Raw genomic sequence first — 27503 nt, 5'->3', positions numbered from 1 at the left:
AATAGAGAAAATTAACCAGTCTAATTTTTAAGCTAAATTTAGAATCTTGGACAGTTCTTCCAGAGGGGAAGAAGGAATGGGAAAGAATAGACAATATTATATTACAAATTTTTTTTACATTTTAAAAAATATCAATAATAATTGTCTTTTAATTACAAAGATTCTTGATTAGTCTTGCCAGAGTGAATACTTTGCAGTGATCAGCTTCATGAAATGTGGCCAAAATTGTAGCAGTTTTTGTCAAATTGTGTTTTTCCAAATGATTTTTCCACTCTTGGTGGGGGACCCCAGTGATTTTTCTGGCCACTTAGTTGAAGTAGGATCCTGGTCCCAGTGACACCGATATAACCTGGAGTGTTGCCGTTGCCTTGTGAAGGATTAGTCTTTCAGTGCTTTACACAAGTTAGTTAAACAGAACTGTAACAACTCATAGGGCATCATTAGTCACTTGATAATCCATTAGCTGTGACAAAAAGGCATGTAAGTTCGGATATTTAGACCCCTACTGTTCTCCCTACCATGTAGGGAAGACTTCAATAGTGAAAAATGCATAGCCGGTGGGAAGGGAATGTGATTGTCTTCAAACTCTTACCTGTCATGGCAGGGGGAAAAATGCCAAAACTAGCAAATAACTGATCATTAGAACTGCTGATTGGAGGGGTGGGAGGAAGGTGGGGAGAAAAATTTGTGTTGGGGTACTACTTTAGGCAAAGCAAAATTTTCTTTGAAAAAAGCTTGAAATATTTAATTAACATAAAATGAGACATTCAGTTTGACTTTCAATTGTGATACCCTTTTTCTTAAAACAAAACAATACTTCAAAATTTGAAATTTTTCAAGAAGAAAGCTAACATCTTCAATCCCCTGCAGTCCTGATGAATAGATCTGTCCCTCAAAAAAACATGTTTTCAAAGAGCTTTGTGTTTTGTTAAACTATCTAACCCATCACCAAGTCTAGTTGCATTCTCTAACCTTTCTCTTGAGTTCTGCATGCAAAAGCTTTGCTTTGTCAGACATCCTGCTGGGCTGTCTAAGGAAGATATTGTTTTAGCCGGTTTAAAGGTAATTTATCAAAAGGTTGAAAATAAATATTAATGCAGTCCTGCTTGGAACACTTGTACCTTCCTTAATATTGTGTGCTGAAGACCTCGTCTGCTTCTGCAGCAAGTCTGTGATTATCAGGGTCTGCTCTGATGGTAAAGTAATGTGAAGGTTCACAGTTCAGTGGCTCAAGAAAATTACAGTAAGTATCCAAAGGTGCTGCAAGCTGGAGTGGCAAGGTTCATATAGGTTTAGGGCCAGATGGTGTTCTGATGTTTTTATATATACATGGAGGAAGCAGATAGTGCCTCTAGGCAAATATAATATTCTTAATTAGCTGAGCAGTGCTGTCTGTCCCTGTTGACAAAAGAACTCAGCTAGATATTCTCCCCCATTTGCAAAAGAACATTTATTTAGGTTTGGGAAGGTGAGATCCAGAATGTAAAAAATTACTACTAGGAAGAGGCACTCTTATTAATTGAGTTGCCTCACATTATGTAGAAAAGCCTGTGTATTTTTCTGTGCTCTACTTGGCACATTGAGTCATTGGAAACTGTCTGTCCCTTCTTTAAAAATGGCTTTAAGCTCAGTAATAAACTGAGCTCTGGAAAACAAGATAACCAAAAGTAAAAAACTCTTTATGGACCTTGGTGTAAGCTCCCATTTCCCCAGCTGTAGGAGACAACAATCACGACTTCTAAAGCTTTTCAGAGTTCTTTGAATTTCCCCAAGAGGTACAATAGAAGTGCAGCGTATTAGATGAGTGCCAGGCTTTTGTGCAACTGCAGCGGTTCTACTAAAGAAGATATTGGCCATTGTGCTAAAATAATGTTGCTGTGGTATTGGAGAGATTCTCTGCATTGTGTTAATATAGATTAGTAATAATATGCAACACAGACAAAATGTGTCAGGCTTTATTAATACTGATAGCAAGATAAAGCCTACTATTGTTTAGGTGACAAAAGTAAAGGAGGCCATGTATTGAATTTAGCAGACTCTATCCATTACTTGGTAAAAGCAGCAGGTATAACGTGTCTCCAGTGTGTGCTGCTTCATTCTTCTTGATGGGTATTCAGACAGGCGGCTAAATTGGCGCTAGTTTGAGACAGTCTTGTGATGTTTGATCTCTTACGCTAAACAACAGAGTCTGCTTAAACCCAATTTAATATTGACCTTTTCCATGACCTGGATTGTGCAACTTTTTGTATCCCTATGAATAACTAAAGTCAGTTTACCACACTAAAGAAAAAAAAAAAAAAAAACAGCTTGTAACCCTTTAGTATGCCACATCCATATCAAATGTATGCTTTGAAAACAATTAAAAAAAAAAAAAGTCTAAACTCTTGAAATACTGCAAGCCGCCTTTATCTTTTAGGGGAAGGTAATTTAGGTATATATTTCCTTTAACAGTAGATTTCAAAAAGATTTTCTGCCTTGTTTTACTTAAAACTGTAATGGAAGAACTATCCCATGTCTTATGTCTGTGTTATGCTGTGTAGTCACAATTTTTCAAATGGCTGTTTTATTTTAGATGGTAAGGTAAACAGCTGGCTGTGGAAGATCTCTGTCAGTTGCAGATAAGATCAAAAATATGTAGATATAACACTTTATTTACTTAATTCAAGGAGTATTTCATTTGTTTTTTAAAGGATAAAAAACCCCTTACATTAAGTGGTGGGCAGGTGCGTAATAATATTTATGTAAGTGGACAGTAGATATTATGGGGATTTGCAGGGGAAATTGTTAACATATTAAAATTGTTAACGTATTAAAAGTCAAACTGCAGAGTTTGAGCACTAAAAGTCAGACTGGAGAGTTTAAGCAGTAAATATACATGTGAACAAGAGCAGGTCAAAAGAGGCTCTTTCAAAAATAGATGTGTTTCTCTCTGCATTTAGAACCTGCTGTGTACTTTGGTAACACTCAATATCAAGTGGATGAAAGTGCTGGTTACGTGGAGATTCACGTCTGGAGAACTGGAACAGACCTGTCCAAAGCAGCTTCTGTCATGGTGCGTTCCAGAAAAACAGAACCAGTGTCAGCAGAGGGTGAGTTACTCTTAAAAATATCCTCAGGTTGCTTTAGAGTATGTGAGCATGAAAATGGGACATCTGGCATTCACTCTTATTGATCTTCAGTGTATATACGGGGTGAAAAAATTAAGTAAAAGACATCAGACATGGATATCTCAGGTAGAAAACATAATATTTGCATCCCAGTTGTGTGTGGCAGGGACAGCTTGGCTAAGCTCACTGGCTTTCTGCTGGAGACTGCAGAATGGATGTGAATAAAATGATCGTTAATTTAGTCGCACCTTAACTGATGGCAGACAGTGGGAGAAACAGTTGGAGTGAAAGAGAGAGTATTGTCTTTATAGCACTGTGTTTCCTTGGAATAAAATTGAATTTACAGCATATATCTGCGGTTGCCCTGAAGTGATGCTATCAGTACATTAGCCAAGGAAGCTTTGTTTATCTGTGAGAGCTGGTGTGTCTGAGATTTTAGGGTCTCTCAGTTACTCTGGAGAGAAATTCTGGAAGGCACCACCAGCGTGATTTCCAAGGATTTTCTAATGTCCAACACTGACCCAAAATACCCCAAATCTGGGGACTGTCTTTGTAAAACCCTTTTTTTGTTTCTTAGTCCCAATCAAAACTCATTTTCCCTATCAGACTTTGGGAATATTTAGGCTGGCCAAAATTTTGCAGTGCTGTTTAAATATGCTGCTTGACTTGCTAGCTGCTATATTAATTTTAAGGAGCAGTTATAGCTCCTTAAGGTGTCAAGGAATCAGTTGCATTAATGAGAATTTCTCTGTTCAGCCCAACAAATTGACGACACACTGGCAAGAGATAGATAAGGCTTCGGAAATTTTCAGATTAATCAAGCTAAAAGCAAAATTGTCTTTCTTAATATGTATGTGATAGATTATCAGATTTGCTAGCAAAATAACACAGAATTACAGCAACTAGTAATGCAGCATGTATGATTGAAGAGACGGTTAATTAACTTATAATGTACATATATGAAAATAGAATTTGACTACAGTTAATGAAGAACAGAGAATTAGTTAGCAAAATAGACAATGTATGTGATTAATATGTGAAGACTCACTTTTTAGGTGAAGAATTATGATTGGGTCCTACAGGATTTTTGTGTTGTATATAAAGTAGCAAACTAATCTTGCATTTCTAATCTTGTATTCTGTTAAAGTCTAATTACAAGATTTGGAAAAACTATCCTTTTCACTCAATCTTTTCCTAATTTCAAGTATTTATAGACTTTTGCACACACACAAAAAATACTAATACTGTTGCATATGAAATGCCTATGCACACAATGTTTGATTAAGGAAAGAACAAAACCTGTGCAAGAATTGTGGTTCTTCATAACGTACAGAGCTGACCAGGGAGGTCAGCTTTTATGCAGGTAAGTGTTTCTTGTCTCTAATCCAGAGGCTGCAAAATGACATGTAAAAGAAAAAGGCACAGTTGCTGCTAAGTATGTAAATTGCAACATACTGTGACAAAGAAGGGAAAGAATTGCTGTCATTACAAACAGCAAGTAGAATGTTTAAAAGGGGATAGGGAGGAACACTCTGGTTAAAAAGAATGAAAAATTACGGAAATAGTCAGAATCTCAGTGAAACAATGGGACACAAACGAAAGGAAGGCATGAAGTCATTATACAACTTCCAGTCTAGATTTAATAGTCTCATACACACCAAAAAAAAAAGTCATTCTAGGCGTTTTCACCTGCACTCAAGCTGCCTGCTTCTTTTAGTGATGAGACAGTGGTAACAGCATAATTTTCAAGCTCAGTCATCTAGCCTAGTGCAAGACACTTTTTCTTAGGGTATCAGCTGGAATTACTCTGGGACAGACTTCTGGTCTTTTAAAGGTAAGTAGCTAAGTAAAACCTCATGTATGTAGTCTAGAGTGGAGCAAAAGGGTTAAATTGCTGTGATCATCAGGTCTGTTGCGTGTTGTTGAGGCTGTAGCCTGTTACTTTGCAGTTTAAGGGATCTTAAACAAGTTTTAATTGTGCTGATGGCATAAAGAGTAAATGATGATCCAGATATGTATTTGTGTGTGTGTGTTGCAGTGTATGTTCATTGTTCCCAAATTTATTTGCATGTGACAAAAATCTAAATTAAATTTTCTCCAGGGCAGCAATAGAAACAGCCGCAAACATGTTTCACAAATGTACAGGTGAATGTTAACATATAGTAGTAACTGACTGTACAAGTGTTGTTGCTTCCCAAACAGCTGGAGTTGATTATGTGGGCATCAGCCATAATCTGGATTTTACACCAGGAGTCAACATGCAAGTGTTTCGAGCGATCATCCTTGATGATTTGGGCCAGCCTATTCTGGAAGGTCCGGAGAAGTTTGAACTAGTTCTTTGCATGCCGGTGAATGCAGCTCTTGGAGAGCCTAGCAAAACTACTATCTTTATCAATGACACCATCACTGACTGTAAGCATAAAGAGGGCAGGGGAGATTTTTATCAAGGGTTTTTTCTTCTAGTGTTTTAAGTGCACTTAGAAGGTGGAAGAGCTCTTTTGGCAGTAGCATAAATTACTGTGGGTGTAAGTGCTGTGATATATCATTTACCCCAACTACGTTATAAAGATTAACAGCTGTGTGCTACACCTGAAGTTGGAACATAGGGCTATAGTGCAGGTTCTTTACTCTGGCTTGTCTTCCGTCTCATTGTGTACTTGAAGATACTGTTTTGGACAAATTAATATAATAGTGGAACTGTGCCATGAGCTAAAAGTACATTTATTTATGCCTGGTGTATTAAGGCGATTTGTTTGAATGAATATTCATCTTGAAGGTAGAGAACCCATAGGGAATAAACTTTTTTTTCCTAGTAGTTATTTGAACACCAAAAATTGTGGAGAGCTAAGTTTTTCAAGTAATTATGCAGATATTTATGCTTAAGCTACTGCATGAAGCTGTAAGTGTATTGTCTCTACTAGGGGGGCATTAAGGGAGGGAAAAAAGGTAGGTGTAAAACTTTAAAAGCAAACAACACTCAACACAGCACCATTTAGAGGTTCTCCAGCACTTGGTAAATAAACCAAGCTGACTCTCAGCAGTCGCAGGTTTCTGCAAATTCACTGCACTTCAAAGACTTAAAGAAGCTATATTGTTTTAGAAAGCTCGTTCTCAAACAGAACTCAGAAGAGCAGTTACAGTTTCACTGTGAAATACTTGTTGAAGTCAGTGCAAAGTATGATACGGACTTCAGTGGAGATAGAATTGTGGTCACCACCCCTTTTTGGCCTTGTGGTATGTGCACCTACTTCCTCTCTGCATCAAAGGTAAAAGAGACTGCTTTATAGAAAATAATCTCACAGCTCAGAAATGGCTCAAATGCTGTTTTTAAGAGTCCTAGCTACTGTGAGAAGACTTGTGACAGAATTAGTACTAAGTCGGAAATTAGTTGCTGTAGACCAGGAAAGTATTTGAATTCTTCTACATTCAAAATCCTTGTTTAAAAAGCATGTGTAAATCTGAACCTTATTCAGATTGTTGTAAAAAGTTAACAAATAAAATGCTAAGTTAAAGAAAACTACTACTTTTTTTTTTTTTTTTTTAATCGAGGAACATGGTTAATATTTGCTGCCCGTGTGTGAGGGTCCTTTTCAACTTGTGTAACATGTTCTGTTGTCAGTACCCAAAGTCCAGTTCAAAGAACCAATGTACATGGCAAATGAAAAAGATGAACAGCTGTTGGCCCTCATTTATCGAAGCGGTGACATTAACCATAAATCCACAGTGCGTTGCTATACTCGCCAGGGTTCTGCCCAAGTTATGATGGACTACAAGGAGAGGCCAAATACAGATGATTCTATAGTGGTATTTCTCCCAGGTAAGCTTTTCCCGTTGGAATTTGAAAATAATGTGTTACTTTTGTCTGACAGGTAATCTGATGGTAAATAAGAGCTAGACCTCCAGGACATTCTGGGAGTTGTTATGCCAGTTGAGCTTCTGTGGATGAAGAAGGTGGCACAGGACTATTTAACAAATAGTTTTGTGACTATGACAGCAGCACTTTCAAAGGTTTTTATGGCCAAAGTTGGCCAATAAAGAATTCAGTAATATTGAACATCCTCTGCTACGCTTTTGAACATAGCACTTGTTCATGAGAATAAACAGGAATAATACTGATACAGTGCCTTCAGCAGAGGAGAATGAGAGCAGCAGATTCTTTGCCATACAACACCCTGCTGAATGGTCCACGGGTTGCTGCTTAGTTCCCATTGTGGGAGAGTCATGGGATTTTTCCTTAGCAGAGATTGACTCACAACAAAAAAATTAAGTGTACCAGTCAGTGCTTGTCTCTGCTTCCATGTTCTTGAGACTGTCTGTTCTATGGCAAGCCTGAAAATGTATGGGGGTTTGGTTTTGGTTTTATCCTGGTCTTTTGTGCTCCTGTGAAGATAATGTCTTGTTCATACCTTCCTTCAGGAGAAACTGAGAAGCCCTGTGTTGTAACTCTGGAGAATGATGTAATTTATGAAGAGGAGGAGGAATTCAGATTGGTGCTTGGATCACCAAAAAGTAATTCTACTTTTGGTGCTTCCATTGGAGATCAGAAAGAGACTGTGATCAAGATTAAGGATGAAGAAGACAGTGAGTTTTGTGTTAATTGTTGATTATATATGTAGCTGCAAATGACAAAGTGGGACTAATTCCATTCAGTGTTTCTTCAATGGTTTTCAAAGTACCCAGTACCAAGTTTTTAAAAAATCTGTCAAGTCCTTTATTTTTATGTTTTGAATTTGCACCTTTTTAATCTATTCTGAATGCATCACTGGCTCTGCCTTTTGTGAGATAATGGGAAGATAAAGTCTCGTGTTTATTTCCATTCCATTTATTGCTCTATATGTGTTGCTTTGATAAGAGTGTCATAAAATTGACTAAGTTGAAAGAATCATGGATACCTTGGGTCAAATTCACAGAACTTTCAGGAATATAATAGGGACTTTTATGTACAGATTGTACAGATTATGCATCTGAAAATGTCAAATGATGTGTAAAAAAACCAAAACAAACCCCCAACCAAACAAAAAACCCATAGTATAATTGATAATGCTGTAAAATGGACTCCTTACAAGTCATAGAGAGTAATTTAAGAAAATCAGATTTATCCCATACCTTTGTCAAATCAATTAGAATAATTAAATTATAAAAGTAACTGCTTTCTTCAAAAGCTAAACATACTTCATCTCTAAATATTCCACTCTAGACTCCACTAAAGCAAACACTAGGGGACCAGTTGTTCTCCTTTTAATCATAGCTACAAATCTGAATTCCAGTTTCCAAAATATTTCACACAGCAATCAATAAACCAAATAAATTAATCGCCAGACAATGACTTTTAATTTTCAGGTTTGTTATGACCTTCTCATTTCCTTTGGACCATCCACTCTCAGATAAGGTATTTGCACTTGGTCTAGTTGACATGAGTAAATTATTATTTTTTTTTATGTTCAGGTTTTTGTTGTGTTTTGTTTTTTTTTTCTCGCCTAGAACCAGTGATTAAATTCTCTGAAGTAAAACACAGTGTTCAGGAGCCTCAGGAACCTGGAGAAACTGCACTAGTAAGAATCCATGTTCTACGCCTTGGCGATAGCTCCAAAGTATCTGTTGTCAGAGTGCACACAAAGGATGGCTCAGCCACCTCAGGGGAAGACTACAATCCAATGTCAGAAGGTAAGGGTGCTTCGTTGGGTGTGGGGGTGAGAAACATTAGTTTGGAAAGTGCCTTCCTGCAAATGAATGCTGGACAGGAGCTGAATTCTTGTTTTGATAACCAAATGGCAAGTTCTGTACTTTAGACTAAGAGTTCCTACTTCACTTCGTGTATTTGGAATAGGAGATTTGAGTGTTGTCTATTTTTGTTTTAATCTGAGTTAATTGTGGGACCTGTGAGGGACTGTATTAGCATTGAATTGGATGTGAGATCCTGTTTGCTCTGGGCTACTTTGAATTTCCTAACCTGAAATGCAAACTCAGGACTTCTTCATAAGAATGAAAGTTCAGCCTAGTTCAGGCTGTCATGTATCTGACACATGTTTGAGCAGTATTTGGTTCTTGAGTTTTGCCTTCAGGTCCCCTGAGCTGGCAGAGGATTGGGATATTGTTATGATAGACAGGGATGCTTTTCATAGAAAAGCCCACTCCTGGGAGCCGGCACCCAAGTCCCGTCTCCCAGGAAAGAGTCCAAACCTCAAGGTTACATACCCATATTCTCTTTCTGTGACCTACTGCATTTCTATTTGCTTTCCTTGTAGTGACATGGTTTTGATGGAGTGTCACCCTCACAGGAACAGTTTTATAGCCTGCTGGTTATGCAGACTCCCTAGGGGAGTAACTTTACTATCGTGTCTCCTGGGGAGGTATGACCTTGAATACAATTAAAGTAAAATGAACAAATAAGGTCTCTCTTGAGTATTCATGCTACTGACTGGGCTGGTGACAGAAAAATGTGTACCACTTCCTCCTGACTTTTAGCAAGAAATAACAATCCCCACTTGGTTTCTGGAGGAAGGACCACAGATGCCTGTTTCTAATAGACTGTTCTTGTCCTGGGATTTCATGTAGATGAACTTGTCTCCTAAAGAGCTAATGCCAAGTATGTTGATTTTTCAGCTCAAAGTGCAAGTGTTTTGGATCCTGCATAAATATGCACTGCAAACGGAGCCTGAGGCAGTGTCCATACTGGTATAATAATGTACCTGGGACCATTCCTTGGCATGCAGGCCCATTTTGTTGAACTTTCTTTGCCACTGAAGCATGCAGACCCACTCTGTTGAACTTTGATGCCGAAGCAGGATATCTGCATGCAAACTGCCTCCCTGGCCCACACTAATTCTGAACTGTGTCCAGGAATTGTTTGGAAGAAAGCTAGTTGGCTTGGCACAAAATCATATCAGGATATTATGTTTTGATGTTATTTTAAGTCTTCCAACAAGTTAGCAATATCAACTTCTATTTATTTTTTCTGTCCAGCAAAAGTGGGTTAGTTTTACTTGGTCATTGTGCTGAAGAACAGATACTAACAGCTCATTCTCCTACTACATTTTACTTAGAGCAAAACCATGTTATTGCAACAGAATACATTACTTGAATGCAATTGGCAAAGAAAACAATTGTTTGGCTCTTGATTTTGCATTAATTTGTAGGTTTTTTTAAAATCAGATATTGCATTCAAAGAAGGAGAAACTGAGCATTTTGTTGAAGTAGAGATTCTGTATGATGGCATAAAGGAAATGAGAGAAGCGTTTACTGTCCACCTGAAAGCTGATGAGAACATGGTAGCAGAGACACAGGTAACCACTGTTGGCAACAAAAGTTGCCATTTGTAATGATATTTTTTTGTTTTTATTCATATAGAAACATCTAAAAAACCTTGTACTCACAGCATGCATGAGAGCCTGGTATTCATATGCTCCTGTGGTTAGTTTGGTGCATAGCTGTCTAAATACTGGTATAAATTAGCTGTAAATCCACACGCTTGGAACAAAGTCTAGAAGCGTTGAATTACAAATTTTATGTGTGACCCACTATATGCTTCACAGAGAGTTTGGCATCTTAGGAAAGTATAGTGCACTAACTGTCTTGTAGAAGCCTGTTCTGACTTTTCCCATTACAGATGGTGAAAAGTATCAAAATACTTAAAAATATAAAAAAGAAAGCAAGAAGCTGTGATTGGCAGGGGTTTTTTGTATTAATAGTGTCTCTGGCTGCTACCAGACCCAGTACAATGGAGAGACTGTGTTGGTCCCTCTCTAAACATGTGTGGAGAGATGTGGCAGCAGCAGCAGCTGCAGCCATGCCATGGTGCTCTGATCAGTGCTCTGCATCACTTCATGGGGTCAAGTATGGCTCCGTGAGGCCTTCTCACCCATTCCCACAGTAGGAGGTCTGTGGGCAGGGAGGAGGGCACCAATGGGGACAGATGGGCATAGATTCGTCTTCCATTTCTTTATTTTGGTGAAGAGGAGGAGAGCACAGCAAGTGTTAGAGCTACTACAGTTCTGAAGAGCACTGCCTGCCATTTGGGGCTATATTTAAGATCTAATTTGACTCAAACACTAGCAACTTCTTACTTCAGTACTATATACAGTAAATTACTACATGCAGAGAAACTATGGCCCTGGGATCCATTACATCATGTATACCATACCTTGATAAATTTGTAGGCCACTATTTTAAAAACAGAGGCTCTAAAATTAACATGCAGTCTTTATACTTAAGTTGGTAAAAACCTAAACTGGCTGTCAAGTGAGATCAAATTGATGTGTAGGCTGAAGCTGGTCTCTGGAATTAGTTCAGGAGAGTTATGGGGTTTGTTTTTGTATTTTATATTTGTGGCAAGGTTTTGGGGGGTAGATGACTCAGGAGTGAAGTTGAGCATGGGAAAATGAGGAGGAAAGGTGGTGTCTTAATGTTTGCCTTTGTTTCTTACTACCCAAATCTACTCTAATTGGCAATAAATTAAATGAATTTTCCCCAAGCTGAGTGTGTTTTGCCCATTAGAGTAACTGGTAAGTAATCTCCCTGTCTTTAGCTGGACCCATGAGCTTTCTTATCCTATTTCCTCCTCCTGCCATGCTGAAGATGGGGAGTTAGTGAGCAACTGGGTGTGTGTTTGACTGTTTGCCAAGGCTAATTTTTTAAAGAAAAGTTGGAGTATTTTTATTTCCCTTTTCCTAACGTTTGGGGAATTAATTCTTCCTTAATTTTTAGCTAGTTGCTGGTGAACAGGGTTTAAGTGGAAAACCTGTAAAAACCACTGAGTAGTGAGTCTTCCTTAATACAAGTCACCATTTTATCAAAGAATCCTGGGTAAAACCATAGTGAGGTTGGTGGCAGAAATTAAGTCACAAGCACTACTTCTCCTCCCTCCGTTCCTTATTTTCAGCAGTATATATAACCTTTTCTCTCTCTCAACTCAGATGAATAAAGCCATTGTGTACATTGAAGAAATGGACAGCATTGCAGATGTGACGTTTCCAGCTGTGCCCCAGGTTGTCTCACTTCTGATATATGACGATACTGCTAAAAGCAAAGAGAATCCACACCCTCCAACCGGCTATCCTGTTGTCTGTGTAACGGTAAGGCTTGTTTCTACATGCTTTTGTCCAACTTACTCATTCTGTGCTCTGGAGCATGTAAGAAAATTGAAAAAGTATTCAATTCTGGAAAATGATAACTAAAAGCTGTTGGCAAGACAGGCTGTTGCTGCGTTAGAGGCACTTGCTTAAGTCTTTCTGCTAACATAACTCAGAAGGCAAGCTTCCAAGAGAGGGTCGCTAATGCCCCTAACCTGTGACAGCTGTTTCTGCAGTGTTTCTTGCTGATCTAAATAGGTCTTTGGTACTGGACTGTGCTGTCAAACTAATAACCAGTTCCAGGGGATGACTTGGACACATTGAATTAGAGCCAGAAGAATAGAGATTTCTAAACCAAAAGCCGAGCAGGCAAGAAGGTGAGGAGGAGCTAAGTGCTGCCCAAACAAGGGCCGTGCCTGGGCCATACAGAGCTTTCCAGAAACTGTATCCTGGGCTTTGTGAGCAGAGCTGTGCCGTGAGCAGCTGAGCAGCAGATTTTACCAAAGTTGACTGAACAGCCTCTGGTATCAGCCATCTGCCCCATCTGCAGGAGGCTGCTCTCCCAGACAGAGTTGGCAGAGGGACACGTACTTGTGTGCCTGCTGCTGCTGTGTGAAGTCAGGTGTTTTAAGCTGTTGATCAAGGATGATTTTGAGGGGGGCGGGAAAGCAGCTGAATTTTGCACTAGCAAAAGGCACACATGCATCTTCATTCCTGCTTGGTTCTGTTGTGGGGGAGCAGCAACAGACTGCTGGGAAAGGTGCACTTGTAACTTCGCAGCTCTTTGCCAGGGATGTATGAATTCAGGCCATTCATTTTATGTTTCTAACAGTTTCTCATTTATTAGAGTGGTTTCATGCTGGGATTTTTCAAGCTAGTGTGTCTGAATTTGGGAGAACTGACTTTGCAGTTGTCAGATAAGAGTTCAGTTTTTGGAGTTAGCCCTAGCATTTTCCAGGTCTGCATGGTCAGAGGTGACACATGAATCATAACAGCAACTCACTACTGTCTGGGGTTTAGTTTTTTGATTGTTTGTTCTTGTTTTCAATTCAATTAAAAAAGCCCCATGGCATTCGTTCATATCCCCTCAATTAAGGGGAAAATAGTGTGCCTACGGGAAGGTCTTATTTTGCTGATACAGTAATAAGCACGGTACTGTTAGAATAATGCTTAACAATTTGCTTGCTTGGTGCGGGTGTAGGTAAGAATAGATAACCCCCTTTATTTTGTGTAAATGGCAACCCATAGGCATGCAATCCCAAGTACTCTGACTACGACAAAACCGGATCCATCTGCGCCACAGAAAACATCAATGATACTCTGACCCTGTACCGCTGGCTTGTCAGTGCTCCAAGTGGGAGAGATGGTGTCACCAGCCCCATGAGGGAAGTGGACTCCAACACTTTTTTTACCAGCACCAAATCCATCTCCCTGGACTCTATATACTTCCAGGCAGGCTCCAGGCTTCAGTGTGCAGCTCGAGCTGTGAATGCCAATGGTGATGCAGGTCTGGAGCTGCTAAGTCCAATTTATACAGTAAACAGAGAGGAAGGTAAGTTTTTAATGATGGGAATTAGGTAGCCTTTCTTGGGAAAAGATGAGGTAGTTTTAGCAGCTGAAGGAGGTCTGCTATGGATTGTTTTGTTTTAGGGCATTAGTGCTCGTACGTTAGTTAATTTTTTCTCATACGCATATGGGACTGTTGCTAGTGAAAGGCAAAATCACCTTGTAATCGTCTCATCAGCTCTGATATTTCATGAGTTTGCTCCCATCGTATGTCATATGTAAGTGATTGGTGGGTTTATGGTGATGATTATTTTTTACACCTAATTTGACTAGTGACTAAAGCAGAATTTGACTTCCCCAGTCTTGGGTCCTTTGCTTTTCTCAATATATATATTTCAAATACACCTCTATTTCCATGTGTTTTTAGTTTAAACAACACAGCTACTGACACTGAGAGCAGTTTGTAGTTGTATTGAATTTGATATTGTCTAAAGGCCTGCAGACTAAAGACAGTTAAAATACAGGTGCTGGAAAAGGGTGGGGGCATGAAATCCATGTGGAAATTCAGATATTGCAGCACTGCATGCATAACTTTGCTGAGAACTTACGCTATGGCTGAGAAGGCAAGGGGATATCCTAATTCTGGGTTTAGCCTACATCCCTCAGGTTTCTTAACTGTGATCTGTATCTAGGATGTGTACGCCTAATCTATTGCTTTTTTCCAGAAATTCAGATGAGGAAAATGCATCTTTTTGCTCAATCAGTTAGTGACTAGACCAGTTACTTGGGAGTTACTTCAAAGTCCTATTCTGCCCAAATTAAAGCAGAAGCCTGACTTTACTGCATCTCGGGATTCACAGGGCCATAATGTTGGGTGCTAGGGGGTGACTCTTTGCCTCTTTAGACTAAAATGTTGTCATTTTAGTCAGCTCACCAACTATGCAAGTGGATCATGCTGTGCTTCCTCAGCTGTTTTGTGCAGTTCAGTCCCCCTGCTACATCTCTGCTATGCAGAGTCCTTCACCTCCATCTCCTCTAGCTGCAGTGCAAAACCCCTGGGTAGGATTGACCTATGTGGGAAGAACTGAAAAAGTTTTGTGTTACCATGATATTAGTGATGGTCCTGTTGTAGTGGCAGTGGCTTGTCATCAAGACAAGACAAGGCTTGTGGATAGAAGCAGTATTCTTTTGTTAAGGTCGCAAGTTGGGGGAAGGAAGGGAAGCTTTGGGGCATGTAATCCGGACTGAAATCCGTCAAGATTTTAGGCAGTTGTGTTCATGCCCAGTGGCTGAAAAGTAGCTCCCTTGAGACTTTCAATTGTTAGCAAGTTAGGCAGTAGCCTGTGAGGTTTCCAAGGTTCCCTGGGGCTCCTGTTAGATTTATAGGTCTAAAGTGGCCATTATGCACCATAGGTCCTCTGTGGATTTACCGCTATGCTCCTAAAGTGCCAGTTCTTTGTGTAATTTAATCAGAAATTATCTTTGCCTCAGTCAGACACAGAAAAAGAAAGAACCTGAAATCTCTCTCCAGTGTAAGTGGTGGACCCCGCAGAACTACACAGACTGCCCCTATGTATTTTATTTAGCTGTTGTCTGCAAGATGTCGGCTCCCCTCAGGCAGCCTGTTTTTTTGTGGCAAGAGCTCAGGTGTGGTTGTGAACCACCCTGCCCTTCACCTCAGTAAGTGATGGCTGCCAAGGTAAATGCTGATGTAAAGTGGCCATCTCCCCATTTCTAGGGAGGAAGAACAAATCCATGGAAGGAAGAGGTCAGGTTCTTCAGCTGCTGCTGGGCATAGAAGGGTTTCCATACTTCTGCCCTTGCCTCTCTGGAAAAGGACCTCTTGGCCCTAGGAGTTAGACCAGGCAGCATAGGAAGAGCTGTCAGGAACTCCCTAATCAGCGTGTCGATGTTACTGCATTTTTCTGACCTAGCTCTATGGACAGACATCTCCAAGCCGCTTAACACAGATATGACACAGTTCAGCAGGCATTTCACAACCTGTCCTTCCCGTTTGCTCAGGTCTTTGCCAACCTCGCATCCCAGGAACAGTAGGAGCAGAACCTTTCTCAGCTAAAATTCGCTACACGGGTCCAGATGATCCTGACCATCCCAATCTGATCCGACTAACAGTCACAATGCCCCATATGGATGGTAAGCATCAAGTGGTGAGAGTAACCACTTAATTAACACATGCTGCCTTGGACATTTCCGCTTCCACAGGTTGGTCTCCACAGTTGTTTGCTGTGTTGTGGCAAAACCATGAATAATCCATGTTTAATGAACAACTTGCCAATTGCAAAGTTAATGTATGGATGAAACATTGGGCATCCTTGGCTCTTATGTTTCTGACTTCAGCTTTAAAAATATGTTCACAAACAGTTAACGAATACTTCATTTGCTCTTTTCCATTCAGGCTGTTAATGAGTCATGTGACATTTCTGTTTTAGGAATGCTGCCGGTTATCTCCACGCGCCCCTTATCCAACTTTGAGCTAACGCTTAGTCCAGACGGCACTCGTGTGGGACACCACAAGTGCTCCAACCTACTGGACTATAATGAGATCCAGACCAAACATGGCTTTATTACAGAGGAAACTAAGAACGCCAGAGCAATTGGAGAAACATCACCTTACCAGTACAGCAGTGCTCTGCGGTCCGCCAAAACCTTGCGTTTCTACCAGAACCTCAACCTTGAGGCTTGCCTTTGGGAGTTCAGCAGTTACTACGATATGTCTGAGCTGCTGATGGACTGCAGTGGCTCCATTGGCACAGATGGGCAGGTATGTGGCACTGAAGCACCTTCCTCTCTCAACAGGAGGAGGCTTTGGAAGCACAAGTCCAACAGAAAGTGTTACTAAGGATTGCATGAGAAAGGATTTAGTTGCTATGCAGGTAGTTTGATATGTGTTCCCTTAGCACAGGTGTTTTTATAAGTACAGATTTGTTCCTTTGCACTGTATTTCTGTGTACAGCCACGATTCATCTTCCTGGTAACTGAGCACAGCTTACTGCATTGCTGTTGCCCCTAGTCTGGATTTTAGAAACTGCTTTTTTGACTCAAAGAGCTTATCCAAACTGTGTACATCCTTGTGCTATTGCCCAAAGCCTGTGTAGCAGCATGTTCAAAGGAGAGGCTACAATTTTATTGCCTTACAGAAGTAAGCTGTATGTGTAAAGTATGTTATTAACCCTGGAAGTGTGTTCTAAGGTTATAGAAAAAAATGCTTTTTTATAAAAAAAAAAAAAAACAAACAACCCAAAACATGTTTAATTAGACACTCTAATTTAGGCTTAGATCATTCAGGCTTTAGGCAGAGCTGTTAGGTAGGTGAGATTTTATAAATAGAAGCTTGGTTGATAAGAAACAAACAAAAAAAGTTTACCCAAAAAGTGATTTTGCATTTACTTGGAAAATAACCCAATGCACAAGCGCCCTACAGCAATTGCACTAAAATTAGAGGAGATTCTAGGGGGCTGTAGAGCCTCTGTGCTGACTCCACCTTGAATCAGCCTTGGCTCAGCAGCTTGATGCTTTCCCATTCCATAGGTGCTCAACTGATGCTCAGTGGCCAAAGAAGATTTATGTACTATTGTCTGCTTGGCTGCCCATTCTGGTTGCTTGTTGGTTGCTTGGTAGAGACACCTCCATAACTCAGGCCATAGTTTTAAATTGCACTGTTTCAGGGTGCCATAATCTATAGAGTTCAATCCATTGTAAAGGTAGGTGTTATTTATAGGACTAATTTCTAAATTTGTGTTTGATTTCTGAATGCCTAAGGAATCTGGTTGTGCTGATCTGGAATTTTAATTTAGGCCACCTTCAATTTCTATGGAGTTTGTTTTGAAGGCTTTTTTTTGCCCTTTTTTCTTTTTTTTTTTTTTTTAAATTCCAAAGTAAAACAAAATCTTAGATAGTCCTTGTTTTGGAGAGGTATGAACCCCATTGCATTAATTTGGCAAAGACGTAGGGACACTATCAAGTGAGGTGGTTTGCAGCACCTGAAATAATAGTGATGTCAGTAACAGATGAAAAATTTTTCTGTGCAATTTTTTTTGCTTAGGTTTAAAGAGTGCAGTTCCTGAGAATGCAAGGTTGGCAGTGAAAGTAATTTTTTTCAGGTTGCATGCAGTAACCTGGTACCTCAATGTTTTTCAGGTCTTAAATCTGGTGCAGTCGTACGTAACTCTGCGGGTGCCTCTCTATGTCTCCTATGTCTTCCACTCCCCTGCTGCCACTGGTGGCTGGCAACATTTTGATTTGCGGTCTGAACTGAGGCTTACCTTTGTGTATGACACGGCTATCCTGTGGAAAGATGGGATAGGCAGCCCTCCTGAATCAGAGCTCCAAGGTGAGCCGTTTCGGATGCCGCCATTTCTAAACTCCATCCTATTCAACATTCTTGTGATGGGAGATGTGTGGTCAATAACTCGATGCTTTTTAGCCTTCAGAATCTCAAAAGCAGTAACAGCATGCTGATTCCCTCAGTTAAAACACACACCCAAAGGACAGTTGTTTGGTTTTTAATGCCATATGTTACTAAACTAGATGTTTTGAATCTTCCCTCAATTGCATGATGCTTTTAATCTGTAAAAAATGAGATCAACTAATGCACAGACCAGCTGTAAAGCAGACATTCTTATGGAGAGAAAGACTCCAGTGCTGAATTGGTACACAGTTACAGGGTGACGAAGGCACTTACCTGGCCCTGTGCCGGGGAAGTGCCTGCAAAAGGGACCTTACTGGAGTGAGCAGCCTTGGTGTCTGTGTGACAAAAAGTCCCAGACCCCTTCTTTTTCCTGCCTGCACTCTGTTATGTCAGCATATGTGGATATACTTCAGGTGAGTCTGGTCTTATGTCAGCAAAAGGGAGAAAAAAACCCAAACCTGCCTTAATGAACTGAACCATTAGCAGGTGTAAATGAGTGCATTTCTTCTGAAGTTGGTGGGTTTGGAGATCTGTCTCAAAACAATCAATGCGAGAGGGTTTAATATCTGTGAAGAGCACCAGGGTTTAGGTAAAGTGTTTCAGATCTCCAGACGCAGAAAAAATATGAAGAGCCTCCCTTCAAAAATGCGCTCAGGAAATGCTGGTGGTAAAATCATTGGCTTTTTCCTCCCTAGGCTCCCTCTATCCCACGAATATGCGGATCAATGACGAAGGGCGACTAGTGGTGAACTTCCGAACAGAGATTCGTTTCTGGGGCCAGCTGGTGGTGTCCCACCCAGGTGTGTACCCAGCCTGTCCGCCTCTGCTAGCCAGAGTCTCTGTAGTGCTGTCTGCCTGGCAGAGGAGAAAGGTATCACAGTAAAGGTTCCGTCTCAGCGTAGGAGGGGAATAAGTAACCAAGGCACTTCCTTTTCTGGGGTGTCAGTTGATTTCTTTCCATTCTCTTGCTTCTTTGCTTTTGTGTGCTGATTTTAAACCTTTCCAGGCATCAGTATTAATTATGGCAAATTATAATTTGCCTTTTATTCTTTCAGGAACATCTCTGGCGTCAATGGTGATGTCTGCTGACCACCCTGGCCTCACGTTTACACTCAGTCTGTTACGAAGTGAGCCAACCTTCCACCAGCCTGTGCAGCAGTGGAGTTTTATCTCCGACTTTGCTGTGAGTTTGCATTCACACTTGAATTTAGGGCAGCAAAGGGAATGTCAGTTTCTAACATACTTCCCATGCAGTTGTCAGCACTATAAGATCAGTAAGCATCAACTCATTTGGATGCAGTCACGTATTTTCATTACAAAATGACCAGTCAGAAGTCCTGGTGTCCCCGGAGTTTGAGTCCAGAGGCCTGAATCTGTGCTCCTGCTAGCACTAGCTGGTGCCATTCACTGAGCAGGCCAGTGCTGGAGCTGTGGCCTCTCTTGAAGAATTTGCCTTAATGTTATTTCCCTTGGCATTGCCAGGAAACGGTGATCCAGGAGTTGCTGCTGCTGTTACAAGAATCTGGATTTTTCCCAACATGTGGCAAAGCTGCTTAGCTCCTGCTGAGCTCAGGAGTCAGTGGGAGCTACTGTGGCCCCAAAGCCTGTGCCTCTAATAGGGCAGAAAAGGCTTGCTTAAAAGTGTCTTGCTTCTGTGAGAGGGACACAGCCCAGTTACTCAGCTCTTGCTGAGCTGGCAGGAAAGGAGCCGTTTGCATTCACTAAAAATCCAGCCAAAATCATATTTTCAGAGAGACTTAGTATGTTAGATTTGGACACTGACATGTTTGATTCCCACCACCACCGTGGCAAGGCCAGTCACTCAAAGGCCTCATAGTAGGTATTCTGTATTAGTCCTCATTTACAGACAAGTACAGGACAGACAGCACGTGTCAGTGCTTTGCCTGTGCCACTGAAGCGCGCTGACGGTGTTAGTGCGTGAGGTAAAGCACCCTGATCGTAAGTGGCAATGTCCAAGTTTGTGAAAGTGTTTAGGATGCTGCTGGGAATTCAGCTTCACCTCAGGGGCAATGTGAGCTGAAAAAGTGATTGTTCAGAGGCTGGAGAAACGCCCATTTCTCTAATCTTTTTGCAGGTGCGAGATTACTCAGGTACTTACACTGTGAAATTCATCCCTTGCACTGCTGCGCCCGGTCAGCAATATGCCCTTCCTGTCATCTGCAACCCACGGGACCCAATTGTGTTTGATATGGACATCAGGTTCCAACAGGTACACCATCTTACTTAGGACTTACACATTTTTCTGTGAAGCCTCATGGGCAAAACCAGCCAAAAGCAAATTTAGGCTCAAAGGCAGCTGTTCTGTAACCACTGAAAGAGATGTTTTGGCATAGCCCATCTAGTACCAGTTGTCAAGAGAAAATCATGGAGTATTTCAGATGGCTTCGGGAGGAGTTTTACAGTGCTTGTAGATTGCTCTAGGACTCATCTTCCCAGGTGAGATAAAATCAGACTCAATTAATTTTTTTCCAGTAATTAAAATCTTATTTTTCCATTTATTTACCTCATCGTCCAGACTATTCCCAAGTACTTTGCTGTTTTTTTTCAGGAGGCAGGGGCTGAAGGGGAAAAACATTTCAGTTCTAAGCAGGATTGTTTTCAAGAATAACTTGTGGTCCTGAGGTTGATTTTTAAAACTGAGATTCAATGTAATAGAATTTACATTGGGGATCTTGTATCAAGAGGGTCTTTTTCTCAAGCAGTGGGAAACACTTCTTTCCGAGTTAGTATGGCTTTCTGACAATTTTCCTGTATATATTAAAGGGAAAAAAAAAAAAAAAAAGCAGTGTCTCAAGTAGCAGTAACTTACTATTGTAGACTGTTAGAAAGACCAGGTTTTCTGTTGCAGTTAGCTTGAGGAATGACTTGAATAGCATTTGGAGAGCAAGGGCTCTGAATCTGAGACTAAACTTCCAGTGAACATACCAAACTTTTAAAAACCTCTTAGTATAACATTACATCCTTCAGTCAATACCTAAAAATTGACCTGATTTCCTGCCCACCTCCGGCAAAAGTACTGGATACCTCAGAGGCCCTGTCAGTGTCAGTCAGAGCCATTCAGCCCTTTTGACCATTAGAACTGCTCTTTAGCCTTCTGCTTCGTTATCCAGTTGTGTGGCATGCGTGGTAAGTCTGGAGACAGCTGTATTACATGCAAATTAACTGAATGTCTCCGTCTTGTTTGCTCAAACAATTGGTGTTGAATTTAATTGAAGGATACTACTTCAGCAGTAGTCTTCCTGCTGACACCTTGTAACGCAGGACACGAATGCTACACAGGAAAATGGTTTGATGAGGAAGGAAATAACCAGAGTTGCGGTGGCATTTGCATATTAAGTTAATTTTGCACTTTTGTGTATATAATCACCACCTTATGACTGTTACCCCTAGATGCTGGGTTCATTGTGGTCAACAAGATCAAACAGTGCCATGAGACACTTTGGTTCTTTACCTTGTTTCTGTGTGGGAGGGCCATTTGCCTTCTGCTCCCCTCTGCACCTCCCTGCCGTGACGCACGTGGTGGGTCTCGCAGCGCTCCAGAGTGCCGGAGCCACAGGGCAGGCACGGACCCGTGGCCCAGCGCCGGCTTCCTCCACCCAAATGTGCCGGGCTCAGTTGGGCTCCTGCAGCCGCGAGGTGTTTGTGGTGGGGAAGGCAGAAACGTGGTGGGCTGGGAGCAACCTACCCTTGCACCAGAGGAATTAACCTACTTGCAGGGCAGCTCCTGCGTTGTCTCCAGGCAGGGGCTATCGGGCCAGGTTACTTTTCTGGACAAATTGCAGGCGGCTTCTAGGTCACGAGTGGAACATGCCCAGTGCAGCCGGGGCTCAGTAGGGGCAGATGAGGTTTCCCATCCTGTGCTCCTTGGTTTGGGAATGCGGATTGTTGTTTAGAGTAGGGGAGATGAGTTGGTGTTGAGCTAGGTTCTGGTCCTGATCTAGTTTTATTGGCCTCTTACCCACAGCCCTGTTCTCCCAGTAACTTTTGCAAGTGTCACATTGCTGTCCTGTATCTGAGGCAACAGATATCTTTTGCCGTTTTACTTGGCAACGTTGAAATAAAGCACTACAATTGTGTATTTTGATGGGTTGTGATGAGAAGCACAACAGGAGGTTTGTGTACGTATGTAGGAGGAATTCTTATAAATGCTGTGCACTGCTGAAGGGTTTTATCAGCACATTGCTACTATGGCAATGGTGTACAATGACCATTGTAAAGCTACATCCAAGGTGTTTTTCTGATCATTTAATTTCACTTTTCCCCCACAGGTCAGTGACCCTGTGGCAGCAGAGTTCAGTCTAAATACTCAAATGTTTCTGCTGTCCAAAAAGGAGCTTTGGATATCTGATGGATCAATGGGATTTGGAGAAGGAGCTGATGTAGCCTTTACCAAAGGTAAAAAAAAGTCAATTGTACATTCAGCATATTATGAAAGATGAAACAGAACCGCTTTTAACAAGAGCTGAATATGTATTTTACTAGTTTTATAACCCATACATGGTCTATGTATTTCCACTGCAGAAAAGTAAAATACAGAAGCACTAAAATATGATGTAATTTAGTGTTGTAACAGGCTTTAGTTCTGTTTATGGGCTCTGAGAGGAAAAGCATTCCAAAGGTAGGCGCAGAATTTAGGTGCATATATCTGAAACTGCAGTTCTGAAAACTCTGCCTCAGTTACTGTGTAATCACATATTCCCCTCACTCTGGTTGTTTTGCTTTGAAGCTGCACGGACTAGAACTTTTTGCCCCATTTTGAGGGGGCTAAGTAATTGCAGTAATTAGGTTATTCTAGTCAGAAATGCAGGAATTAAATACTTCTACACCTGAGGCTCCTTGACTTGCTTGTGCAGCTGTTTTCAAGTGCAGACTGGATGCATAATAACTTCAGCTGCTCAGACTTGTTCTTGATTTTTTTTTTATCCCCCCCCCCCCCCCCCCCTTCTGGCCCAGGGCAGATGCTCTCACACACTGTACTCACTGACTGGAGCTGTTATCAGGTTCCACGGAAGCTCCTGGTAATGGCAGTATTGGACCAAAAATAATTTTGGTTTTAACTGGCCCGTTACTTGAGTTATCAGTCTGAAACCCAAATGTCCTGTTAAGAACTTTATTTTGCTTGATATAATGCTGTCAGGTTGGATAGTTTCTTATACGCAAATATGGGTTGCCCTCTAGTGAAGAGAAGGGAAAAGCTTGCTTAAAAAAGAACTGCACTGCAAGAACCACACGGCAGTACAAATTGTAACAGAAAATAAGACTAAAGCCCATGATAAATTAGTAGTAACAGCCGTGGAACATCCTGTCTTCATGTGCAAAGGGAAATACAGTTAATGCTAGACAATTCCTGTCCTGAGAATTTTTAACAACAATGGTTTGGTAATAACTTGATTTAGTAATTTTAAATTGACTGGTATAACATAAAATGTATTAATCTGCTTTACTAGGATCTGAAATCTATGGCCGGGTGATGGTGGATCCAGTTCAGAATCTTGGCGACTCCTTCAGCTGCAACATCGAGAAGGTGTTCCTTTGCACTGGTGCCGATGGGTACGTGCCCAAGTACAACCCAGACAATCAGGAATACGGATGCCTGGCTGACTCACCCTCCCTCTTGTACAGGTTCAAGATCCTGGTACGTTATGGTAGCATGCGTTTTTAGATCCCTGACTTCCATGTGAATCTGCAAGTACTAAACTTACTTCCTTTAGGATAAAGCTCAACCCGAGACGCAAGCAAGAGTCTTTGGAAACCTGGAGTTTCATGCTACATTGGCAGCTGATCATGCAGATGCTTTTCCTCTAGTAAAACAGCCTGGTTCTGATGGTTTCAGCCTGTCATCTGCTCCGCTCTTCCAGGTAAGTTGTCCGATAAGTATATCACAGAAATTCTTTCATGTGAAAAGACAACCGAGGTGGAGAACAGAGCATACAGGTAATCATGGGCACTATGTTAGTCAGCGGCAGACTTCAGCAGCACATTTACTTTGTTCCCTTTCCCTAACAGTGTAGAAACAATGACAGCATTGCTTTGTAACACTGAGCTTATAACCCTTCTGCAGCCTTGCTATTACTGCAGACATGTACACCTGTGACTGGAGGGAGAAGTCACTGATTTAGCTTACCATGGGGACCTTTTTACCTAAGCAAAAAACTAAGAAATTAGACTTTATTTTCTTGCAGCTGGGGGAAAAAAAAAAAGGTAGTTGGTTTGTATATGGTATGAAATTAAAAAAGACAACTATGCATCCTGCTTTAAGTCAGACTAATTCAAATTCCTGAAGGCTTTTTTTGGTCTCCTGAAGTGGGGTGGTTCTTGCCTAAATTAAGACTAGTGTTTTGTTAGGTAAACGCAGTAGCCTTTTTGCATTAACACTAGAAAGAAATAGAACATAGTTTATCTGACCTACTTCAGCAGTCTGCATTAAGAAAAGATTAATCCTATCTCCAAGTGCCTTTTTCTGCCGTTGACTTTAGACATATTTGGCAGCAAACTTGGGACATCGGTCTGGATGAATCTGATGCTCGGTGTGTTCCAGTTTATAGTAAATGTGCATGGGGCGATGTTCTGGTTTGTTGGGATTTTATGTGTGTGTTTGTTTTCTTTAAGGTGGCAGCTGGCCGAGAATGGTACATTCACACTATTTACACGGTCCGATCAAAGGAAAATGCACGCAGGCACAATGGCAAAAGAAGTCTTGACTACCACCATGTGCTATCCTCTGCTAAAGGAAGAGTTAGCACCACAGCCTTTAAACGCAGCAGAAGAGCCAACCCAGATGCCCTGGCCTTCGTGCAAGACATTGGAGCAGATAAAAACAGGGGCACGAATATTCAGCATATTGCACTTGACCGTTCTGACAAAGCTGTCATCACCCAGAAAGACATGGTCCCAGCTGGCGTGCCGCACCACAGGCCAGTTCTGGAAATCACAAGCGGGGACTCTGGAAACAGTATTGTACCTGTTACTGGAGGCTTGACAGGACTGCTGGTTTTGATCTGCACTGTGGTTGTAACTCTTTTTTTGTTGAAGCAGAGGAAACAGCCCTCTGCTGGGAAAAGCAAAGTGCCCATCAGCCACTCCAGCAGCAGTGACAGTTCAGAAGTCTAGCCAATTTCTTGTGTGCTTGTCTTCTAACATGTAACTTCACCAAAAAGCAGACTCTCAAATCTAGCTCTTGGCCTACTTCTTTGCACAGACAATTGGCTGTTCCGGTTCTAATGCTGGTTCAATTATTTGTGATGGGCAGCTATTTCTAGACAGGGTTGGTATACTAGGTTCATGTGTGAGTCATGTATTTATAGAATTCAAACTAGTGCTCCATGAATGGGAGTTGATGCTTTTTTCTTTTTTTTTTTAAACCTAGTTTTTCTTTAATGTCTTGAATATATGCAGCTGTAAATGTGCCTTATATCCACCACGAAAGCTTGGTGCTTAGAAGGACGCTGGTTTTGGTTACATGTACAGTATCTAGCTTTCATGTAACGGCTTTTGTTTTTTAGGGTTTTGTGTTTTTTTAAATAGTTATTGCTGGGGAAGGAAGAAGGTAGTAGTATTAGAATAGAAGCTAAGTAGTAGATAATAGTATTCTTTTAAATGAGTGATATCAGCGGTTTTGCCTCGAACTTTAATGAGGACCTCGGACATACGGACAGCGGTGGGAGACTCACACAGGTAAGGTAAGGCTGTAATTGCAATTATCTGTAAGGAGAGCATTACACGTGATCAATGAGAACTGGAACTGTATTGTAAAGCCACGCTAGAAAAATAGTATGTTAATGCTTAGGTGCTGGCATTAAGTGCTTTCAAACATGCTTAAACAGGTTCTAATACTTCAGACCAATACTAATGACTGCTTTCCCATATTGTACAATAATTGCCTATCTTCCTTTGCTTGATACGACATTATAGCATCAAAATACAGGCAAATACTTCTAAAAGGTAGCTTATTTTGCCAGATGGCAGTGGGGGAACACACTTGTATCATCTAAAGCAAATACTTTGCTTCGTTTTTTACTTCTACTTGAAAGAAAAAGGATTGTGACTAGTAGGATGCCATTTGGGAGATTAAGATTTAGTTCCTTTTGCTCTCTGTATACTGGCACTTGAGATTTGTTAGCACAAATGAAGTGCTGTGCAGCTGTTTAATCCTTCTGTTCTGCTTCCTCTGAAGGTTTTTGATGGTGTTTGGCTTTTTTTTTTGTGAAAAGGGATGCTTTGCAAAGGGATGCTTTTAAAGGAAGGCTTCAGCACTGCAGCATTTTTGTTTAGGGTACACTACACGTAAGCAATTAGACTGATGCCTTCTAGGGCTGCCGTGACAATTCCAATTGTAAAGTGTTGTAGATTGGCTCTTAACTCTACTGTATGTACCACATTCTTCTGACTTGTTGAAGAGCCAAGGATGGTTACTCAACCTGTTTTCAATGGGTGTCTGCAAATCAGTCACCTGCAAATAGAAACTCATTTAACTTACTAGTAAGAACTGTACTGCTGTATGTGAAATCTACATGTGTGAATTCTGAGCTTTTTCTTAAGTCTCGTTTTGCTTAAGCTCCAAAAAGCCGATTTTTTTAGGGATGCATTTCATTTCTCCCTGCTTACGCAACACTGATGGCTTTTGATATGCATTCGTAAAAGGGCCCAAACTGAGCAAAGATTACTCAATGAGTAAACTGAGCATTTGTTCTGTAGTAAATTCCAAAATTATGCTCCGTTAGATGATGGCATCGGGAAACACATGAGTTCATCTCAGTCATTATATGCCAGATACATAAAAAAGAAAGGACAGTGTAGGAAACACTTGTGCATGGTACAGTTAGACTAGCTCAGTGAACAGTGTGGATTGCCAGACAACTACCATCTCGCACACCTGGAGTCAGCACCAGTTCTTTTCACAGCAGTCAAGGCTGTCTCTGCCTTTACCACAGCTTGTTTGAGAGAAGGGGATGGTTCTACATACTGTTATGTTTTCTGTTCTGACTTCTTGTTGTTTGCCAATAAAAACAATTCTACCATTCTTAGGCCATTCTAATTAAGTACAAACCTCAGCATGACTGACTTACCTTTCTTCTGGCACAGATTTTAAGCAGAAAAATGCTCCTATTTTGTTCCAGTCTGTATGTATGTTGATCATTAGTTCTTGAGGTAATACCTGGCCTTTCTATTACTGTCAGAGAACAGAGTATATTGGTGCAGTAAAAGTAAGTTCAATAAAGGTAAGGTCAGAGCCACAGAATTTCCAGAAATGGGGTTTGACTGGTAGTGGCTTGTAACAAGAAAACACAACTAAATAGTTCTATTGATCATAATGGAAAAAGTGTTCGCAACACCCTAAGAGGAAAAAAATTGGGGGATAACTACTAAATAAAT

The 27503-nt window shown here is 40.9% G+C and overlaps 1 protein-coding gene across 1 annotated transcript in view; it reads left to right on the top strand.

Moving 5' to 3' along the window:
- FREM3 (FRAS1 related extracellular matrix 3) overlaps nt 1-27374 on the top strand; it is a 73429-nt gene extending 46055 nt beyond the window's left edge. Inside the window, exons 7-24 of the mRNA XM_009922177.2 lie at nt 2940-3089; nt 5310-5519; nt 6727-6924; nt 7524-7688; nt 8589-8771; nt 10260-10390; nt 12020-12178; nt 13424-13727; nt 15704-15835; nt 16132-16463; nt 17840-18032; nt 18806-18910; nt 19166-19293; nt 20206-20340; nt 22400-22526; nt 23579-23766; nt 23843-23989; nt 24741-27374. Coding sequence (XP_009920479.2) covers nt 2940-3089; nt 5310-5519; nt 6727-6924; nt 7524-7688; nt 8589-8771; nt 10260-10390; nt 12020-12178; nt 13424-13727; nt 15704-15835; nt 16132-16463; nt 17840-18032; nt 18806-18910; nt 19166-19293; nt 20206-20340; nt 22400-22526; nt 23579-23766; nt 23843-23989; nt 24741-25241 — 3488 coding nt within the window. The 3' untranslated portion in view covers nt 25242-27374. The remainder of the gene's footprint in view (nt 1-2939; nt 3090-5309; nt 5520-6726; nt 6925-7523; nt 7689-8588; nt 8772-10259; nt 10391-12019; nt 12179-13423; nt 13728-15703; nt 15836-16131; nt 16464-17839; nt 18033-18805; nt 18911-19165; nt 19294-20205; nt 20341-22399; nt 22527-23578; nt 23767-23842; nt 23990-24740) is intronic.
- The last annotated feature ends 129 nt before the right edge of the window (nt 27375-27503 follow it).

Source organism: Haliaeetus albicilla, chromosome 1 (assembly GCF_947461875.1).
Source record: "Haliaeetus albicilla chromosome 1, bHalAlb1.1, whole genome shotgun sequence".
Lineage (NCBI taxonomy): Eukaryota > Metazoa > Chordata > Aves > Accipitriformes > Accipitridae > Haliaeetus > Haliaeetus albicilla.
The sequence above is the reverse complement of the archived record's forward strand: the minus strand, read 5'-3'. Positions and strand labels throughout refer to the sequence as shown.